The sequence below is a fragment of the Belonocnema kinseyi genome, chromosome 3, assembly GCF_010883055.1.
Source record: "Belonocnema kinseyi isolate 2016_QV_RU_SX_M_011 chromosome 3, B_treatae_v1, whole genome shotgun sequence".
In the NCBI taxonomy this organism is placed as follows: Eukaryota; Metazoa; Arthropoda; class Insecta; order Hymenoptera; family Cynipidae; genus Belonocnema; species Belonocnema kinseyi.
This window is the reverse complement of record NC_046659.1, coordinates 40,170,725-40,179,169: the sequence shown is the minus strand read 5'-3', so window position 1 is coordinate 40,179,169 and position 8,445 is coordinate 40,170,725. Positions and strand designations below refer to the sequence as shown.

The window sequence follows — 8,445 nt, the reverse complement described above, 5'->3', positions numbered from 1 at the left end:
AAATATGAACTTTGAAATAAAAAAGACAAATTTTCAGAAAAAATAGTGTTTATCCAGAAAAGAACTCAGTCGACTTATCAGCAAAAAAATATGAATTTTAAGCAAAAGGTGAATGTTCTACGAAAAGAGTTGAATTTTTAAAACCAATAAGATGTATTTTTACAATACAATTGTATTTTCAACCTAAAAGGATGATCTTTTGAGTAAATTCTTAAATTTTCAACCAAATAATAACATTTATAACTAAAACTATGATCTTCAGTAGAAAGTTTGTGTAAATTTGCAAAATTTACGTACATTATTGAAGGATCCCATCCCTTACCGTTGTCAATGTCAATGTCCTGTGGTATCAGGATTTAACCAAAATAAACCGCTAATCAAGTTCATAAGATTTTCACTATTTCTCTCAAAAAGCATTTTTTGCATAAAATCAAATTTCATTTCATTACAAAAGGAGAAATTAAGCAAATAGTTTTCATATAAAATTCGAAAAAAAATTACTTTCCTTGAATACAATTTTTATAAATATCACATTTGAATTGTAATTATATATAAAGAGAAGTTAAATAAAGTTAAATATTACAAAATTATTATGAAATTAATTTGAATGAAACCTAAGATTCCCAATCCTGATGTCGCTATTTGCCTAAGCGTCTTAATCCAAAGAGAATTAGAAGAAAATCGAGATCATGGAAATCATGGTTATCGCGCATTGATTCAAATAGAATATGCATACAGACATCCATCATGTAGTGAGCATTAAACATAAATAACTTGCTGCCAACCTAGGGTACTTAACGGAAGTGTGTTGAGAAAAAAAGGTAAAAGCGTCTATATCATTGAAATTGCTTGGCCACTAAACCGGATTATACAGTAAATTTGTACACCCGATATCAATAAGTATAGCGAGCAAAGCTATGAAGTGAAGAAAATGTGGAGGAATGTGAAAGAAGTATCTGTTTATCTAATACTGATTTCGGCTACTGCAAATGTGCGCGCAATATGCATTGATTACTTAAAACATTTAAGAGTCAGTAGAGTACTAGCAGAAGCTCAGAGGGTGGTTTTATTAAACACCTGACGCATTGTGAGAAACTTTCTACACCATCAGGAAGCAAACGACTTGCGCACGCAAGATAAGAAAAATCCAGCGAAGTCATAATCCTAGATCTTCCGTATCTCGAATATACATACCTAGAGATGAAGGGGGTGTTAGTTTGCTGAGCTTGGAATCTCGTAATCAAAGAACAGTTCTAATTACAGACTGCTCCCTTTTAAATAGGACAGATACTCTTACGCCACTCGTACATCAACAGGAAATCGCCAATGCTGCGACGTTTCTGTACCGCACCGCAGATACGATCGCAGAGTGTCTAAGTCTCCCTTTTGATTCCAAAGACAATAAACATCGCCGAACTTCACTAACACCTTTATTGCTAAAAAGTTGTATGCAAGGAGTAGAACATTCGCTTCTACTAAGAGAACGTGCTGACCAGCCCCTTCATGTTAAATTGTGCGGCATTATACGTACACGAGAGCTATCGACGCATCTATCGAACATGTTCCTCAAGTCTGCTGGACTAAAATCCGAGATCGATAGATTTATTTTTGCCTCTCAAGACGATGTTATAGGCGCCGTAGTTTACCGCAAACGCATAATGAAGGTACCTGTATGCGGTACCTACTGCTGGCCGTGCAAGCAATAGCCAGAAACACTTGGACATGTTCTTCGTAGCTCATATGCCCAGGGGGAACTGGAATACACTGTGGAGAATGACCAGTGTTAAATCTATCGGAAGTTCTTATTCTACAAAACTTAACGTATCAATATTATAAAGCTTGAAATTGTCCTTTAAGATCTGAAGACGAAGATGGTTTACTTGATTGAATTCTCGGTGCCACGAAAAGGGATTAAAAAGGCCGTACTTCTGGGATCACTTCACTTGGTCCGTCAACATGGTTCCTCATAACATTTTACAAAGATTCGTAGCTCTAAAAAGTATCAAGAGGTAAGCAGATTCACCTCCAACTATCCCGTCTGCTGCGTAAGGTCATTTGCGACAAGAGACCGGACTCCAAGGAACAGTTCTGCTTTCTTAATCTATACCTGAAAAGTAAGAAATCTTGACGAAGTTATGCACTTTTCTGACTTTTGATGTTTAGATTAAGACTAAGGGTCGTGGGTGCCTGCTCCACGGCTTTGCGAAAGAAAACTCCTTTTCCAATTATCTCGTAATTCCAGACCATTTTTAGGGGAAGATCACTTCCATTTGCGACAATCTGCGCTATACCTAGGATAATTTGCTTAATCAGACGTTGGAAATTTATAAGTTAACGCCCACAAGATGGTGCAGCGTGGGATGTACAATCGCAAAACAGACGAATTGATATACAAACTCCTCTGTATATACATTATCTTAAGCGCGGCAAGGTCGACAATCGTGACCTCGTGTTTCGCCTATCGATTCACGGAAACGAGAACAGTAAAGCGGGACGGCAAGCATGTTAGTCGCAAATATCTTTTTCAACGCCAACAGTTAGGTATTAGCTATCACTGATTTTATATGCTGAATGCGGCTCTGGTCATTTCTCCTGGCTCAAATAAATCTTGGCCAATTTGTCTAATTTAAATTCCATATCAATCTTCCTTATAAACCTACGGTTGGTTCTTGAAATAGCCACGTTGCTCGTACATCTCTCTTTACACAGCTACAATTCCCTGAACAACGCTGTCTTTCAGAATTTATATGCAGATCTTATACAGTATATTCAGACAATTCATTGACCTATAGTTTCTTACCTTAGATAAATCGCCGTTCTTCAGAAGATGTCCTAACACAAGCTACTGTTAAATAGGCGTTTCCGAGTTTAAATATGAGGTAATTGATAATGAAGTGATTGCTGCACATTTTTCTTCAGATTTTGCAAGGTTCATTAGGAAAATATAAGGCCTGGGCGGCTACCTATCTCACTGTCATGAGAGGTGGCCAAAGGTGTGGTTTCCCGTATTTCTGCTATGAACCAGTTTCAGGTTTATAGATGGTAGTTGCTCCCAGTCTAATCCTACTGTGTTTATTAAACCTGATTTTTAATTACATATATGTATCCCTCTCAAGATAGTGCGGCGTGACCATGGGTGTGATTGAACTTAGTTCAAGAATGCTTTTCAATTAAAATCTAAACGTGTTCTAAACGAGTTGGGACGGCAGCGAATGTTCTGTTGGGGTGTTCGTCCTGATCTTCTGTGTTCTTAGAGGTTCAAAGCTTTTACTGGTAAATAGCCTGGAAAGCATCCCTGCGTGTCAACGAATTGCTAAGACACTTTCGGGAAAGATGTGAAAGGCGGTCGTCCTTTAGTCGTTTCGTGTCCTTAGGGTGGACGAGTCTTTTGCCGGGTCGTCGAATTGAGTCTATCACAGAGTGTAACTACCTATCTTACGGTGTATGTGTGTGTGAATTATTAAAAAAAATTGCAAAACAATTTATATTACCTAATTTTTCGACAGATTGTAATATTTGGAGGTACTACTTTGTTTTCTAAGATAACTCTTAAATGTGTGTACCAATTGAAATTATTCGAACAGTATTATTCTATACATTTTACATATATTTTTTATAAAATCACTACATTATAGTTCTCAAGTTTGAAAATGTACACACACCACTAGTGATAAATTAAAAATTGTGTAGTTATATTCATAAATGAAATTTCTGATCTGTTCTAGCTGCACGCTTTAAGGAAGTTGATGCAAGGCGACATACGAAATCCAAAAGCCCCGCTAGGAAATAACTTTAGACCGCCACAACCTCTTCATCATCGTCCAGTTCGAACAAATATTGACTTCAGTGCACCGGTAAATAACATTTTTATCATCCCTAAACTTTAATGGGCTATATCGTATTTGCTCGGATCTGACCTCAAAGGGTATGATAAATAGTTGTCGACATATCACAATGGAACATAACACTCGAACTCCAAAGATACTAGAATCTTGGGAATAGAATCTTTAAAGATACGAGTGTGGAAGCAGCTCACACTCCTGCAACATCTTGATTTAGGGGTAATGAGAGAAAATTCCCAGGCCTACTATGCGCATGCGAACGTTGAATTTAAGGCAGCGCGAACTCGCGCGCGCCTGACTCTCAAATAGAGCAAGAGTAAAGGGCAAAAAATTCGCTCACTCTTTTGGATTTTTGACGCTTGTATCTATGGAGCGCTCGTATCTTTGCAGCTCGAATATTTAGTGTTAAAGTTTATCTGTAAATAATATAATAACAAAAGTTCAAGTTTTCATTTTCTTCTTTAGGGAATTTGAAAAACAATGAAATTATATTTGAAGAGATATTTTTCAAAGATATCTTTGCGTTTCTGAAAAGTATTGTTTTTATATTTTAGGGACATAAGAACTGCCCAACCATGTACAGAGACACATACTATAAAGGTAAGGTACAACAATTTAATATAATTATGTTACTTAGTAAATAATCAGTAGTTTTAAAGTATTTTCCCTGATCCTTACCGCTATTTTTTATAGTTGTATCACCTCTCTAACCTTTTTTAGGCATTACTCATGTTCGGTTTTTTATTTCTGGCATTCAAGTCATAACCATGTTCTTTAATGTTGATTAAATTCTTTATATTTCCGTTTTCCACTGGATGGAACGCAGTAGCTTTAGTGTGCTTAACTTGGAACATTTCTTCAAATTGCTGCCCTCGTTCTGACAAGAAGTCCTACTATTGGTCAGTCAGAATAGCTTGTGGTACACGTAATACGTAAGTGTGATGTTTGATCAAAGTATCGTATCGCATTAGTCCTGGATACTTAAAACATACTAGTTTTCAACTATTGTTTCTCGGAATAGACAGGACATGATTTGACACACCTTTATATTTTTTCTTCTATTTCTGCTCTCTCTGACTTTGTGGGGACTTTGCTGATAGTATTACTTTCTCCCAAATTATTGACAAAGCTTCTTTAGTGACCTTCTGTATTTCATGTTCATTTATTGTGCGACTCTCGTGGATACACAAGTCGAAAGTGAAGTCCGCGTAGTAGTTAAACCACTGCTCGATAATTTCTGCTATTTTCCCATTCAGTGGGTGTAAACAAAGGATCTCAAAATTGCAGTCATATTATAGTACATTTCTTGATTTTTAAACCGTCTATCAGGCGAACTGGGTCTCAAAAATTCTTCCTGATTGTAAATTCGCATATCATCCTTTTCAATTTGCTGCCATAGTTTTCGGCTGAATTTGGTTTAAATTCTGTTTTTTACTCTAAACAATTATCAACTAGATTAGAATCCTGGTCGCTCGTGGCCATTATTTCTTCGGTTGGGTTTGTAGGACCTGGGAGCATTTAACTATCCATGGATAGGTGTGTCGAATATTATAATGACAGGTAATTTTTTGTCTATGTCTATTAGATCACAACTGAGCGTGTTATGAAGCCACGTTAAGGCCTTTCGATTCATTTATAATATGTTGCGAGGCAAGGAACCTTAGTGTTTGCAGGCGAATTTTTCAGTAGAAGCGATTGAAGCGATGGGGGAAGTCAGACACACAGACAATAGGGGAGATGCTCCGGAATCAATGCCTCCCACTTAAGACTACATTTTTTCACTCCGTGTTCAGCCAGGTAGAGAAGCTTTCGAGTCACACGGACACAGAACATAAATATGGGTGCAAACTGGGGGGATTTCATTTCGCGGTCGTTCACTAAAAACTGAATTCTTTTGTAAATTCAAAGAGCGATTGTTGCGGATATTTCATTGTTGCTGCCAGCCGTATTGAGGTGGCCAGGATCAGTCTGTAAATAATTACGAAACGCGCGAATCGGAATATTTACTCGTCTTACTTTTATAGAATTTTTGGTTTAATATAGCCTTTTGCTAGAAGGCAGGAACTTTGACACTATTTACTAATAATTTATATCTCGTTTTTTGGTGCCAAACAAATAATGAAGTAACTCAATGACCTATTTTACCATTGCACTTCTATCCCACTATGGATATTGCTTCCTTTAGTGCTATTTTTTATCAGCTATTCAAACTATCGATGATATCAAAAACTTAAAAATTGATTTTTTAACCTTAAGGTCCATTTTCTTGTGGCATCTTGCATGTAAATTATGAATTATTTCTAGAATATCTGTTGCCGGTCTAATGTTACCGCTTATATTATAGCTTACAATTCCTTTTCACTGGCGGCGTAATTTTCTTCTGCCTTATTTAATGATCTTTACACAAATAAGCATGTGTACCTGTCTTGTGACAGTACTACTCTTAATCCTTGGTTAGATGTGTCTCTGGTTAGAAAAAAACTTTCCTTTAAGTTCAGGAATCGCAGGACGATTGCTAAACATAGGGTATCCTTAAATTGTTCAAAATTTTAAGATTATTTGGTTGTTAAGTCTAATATTGTTTTCTTTCGATTTAACATAGTTGTAGGTTTGGCTATACTACAGAAGTTTTTAATGGATTTTCTGTAGTATCCAGAAAAACTCAAGAACTACCAAAGGACCCGCACAAACCACATGGGTGAACGCCTTTTGGTTCTAAAAAATGGACAGTTTTAACGCTATATGGCGCCAAGCCCTCAAAATCAGATCATAAGATATATATCGTATAGCATTGAAAGCAAAAACGAGGAAACCATCAGTGTCACGCATTTAAATTTGCTTAACATTACGTCTTTCTCACAGCGCGTGCTTTGCACAGCGGCCGAACGCTAAGCGCTCAATATTTTGACTAAACTGCAACATTCACAATTTAAGAGCAGCAGCGGTGCTTGAATAAGGCGAGTAAAAAGTGCGTTAATGCAAATTCTATGAATTGCTCGCTTCTTGCAATGTTCGAAAGCAAGGCGCTCAATATTTGAAAATAACTGCAACACCCAAGGTTTCAGGACAGAAAAGGTTATTAAATAAGGCCAGCATCAAGTTCGATTGCCCGAATCATATATAATTTTAAACGTGTTGCTGCCCTGAAACTGTGAGTGTTGAACTTAATTACAAATATTGAACGCTTTAAGTTCGAAAGTTGACAGAAGTGGGGGATTTATATAATTGACACTCCTTCCAATCAAACTAAGCTCAATTTGCATCCTTTCTTCACTATCAGTAGTAATTGTATCAGTCATGATAAAACCTTGCAAGCTTCGCGCTCCGCCGTTGCAAACAGAGGACGCTATACATGATTGACACAATCGTGCATGATTACGATCTTATTTCAAAACCATAGCTGCCCAGAAACAATGAGTATCGTGGTTAATTATATATATATATATATATATATATATAAGACAAGTATACATGATTAATACCTTATTTTAGAACTATTGCTGCCCTAAAAAAGTAAGTGTTGTAGTTTATTCAAATTATTGAGTGGTTCGCGTTCGAATATTGTGAGAAGTGGGCGATATATATGATTTGAACAATCTAACTTGATGCTGACCTTATTTAATGAGCAGTTGATTACAAATATTGAGCGCTTTGCGTTTGGCTATTGCATGATGCGCGCTTTTTGAGACGAATATAATGTTTACCCAATTTTAATGCGTGATCCTGATTTTATCGTCGTTTTTGCTTTGAATCATATATGAATACATCTTACGCTCCGTTTTTGAGCGCTTGGCGCCAAATAGCGTTAAAACTGTCCATAAAAAAATTGTTCTGAATAGTTCATTGGGTCCTTGTAACCTACAGAATTACCAAGTTATAACCAAATCCAACGAAATATATTTTCCCATGCATTCTGTGCGGGATCATTTTCTTACTGTGGAAGTATTTCTAAAGTTCCTTTTCGCTTCAGTTTGTGCTGGATTAGGTTTTAACTTATCTTTAGTCATTAGGTCTTTATGGATAGGAGCTTCTCGAATATGCTTGATATTTTTGCGATTCCTCGTATCCCTCTTGTTCTTACATTTCTTCCTGATTCATTTGTTGTCCATTTAAATAGTATGTTTCTTTCTCTTCAATGTTCCCTACTTAGATCAATAATCTTTTTAGGAAATTTCCCTCGTGAAAATTTGGTCTTGCATAATACTGGTTAGTAAAATGTCGAAATTTTCCAGATTTGTGGCACATTACCTTCATTCTATTGGCTAATGACATTGCTGTGTTTGGAATCCTAGGTTTTATATTTCCTTAAAATCTAGATGTTGTATTTTCCAATCTAAGTTTCCTGTTTGGTCGATATTAAAATTTACGTGTTGTTACTCTTTTTTACTCCCTTTCAACCAATTTTCCATCTTAAAAGACATATTCTGGTCTTCTCCGACATTTGTTGGTCTTTTGGCTTTATTCTGTGAGCTTATTTTGCGTCTTAGGTTCGTTGTCTTGATTCGTTATCGGTTACGTTACTTCCTTATTCTATTATTTGCATACTTGTAAGTACTCTTCTACGAGTGCTTCTTGGTTTACGCAAGTTTTCTTCTTCACCTTT

General features: G+C 36.4%; 1 protein-coding gene across 5 annotated transcripts in view; it reads left to right on the top strand.

Moving 5' to 3' along the window:
• Positions 1-8,445, top strand: part of LOC117170306 (carbonic anhydrase-related protein 10) — a 395,033-nt gene that overhangs the window by 374,713 nt on the left and 11,875 nt on the right. For all 5 annotated transcript variants that reach the window (XM_033356986.1, XM_033356987.1, XM_033356985.1 and 2 more), the window contains 2 exons: positions 3,726-3,854; positions 4,397-4,442. In XM_033356986.1, the coding sequence (XP_033212877.1) occupies positions 3,726-3,854; positions 4,397-4,442 (175 nt within the window). The remainder of the gene's footprint in view (positions 1-3,725; positions 3,855-4,396; positions 4,443-8,445) is intronic.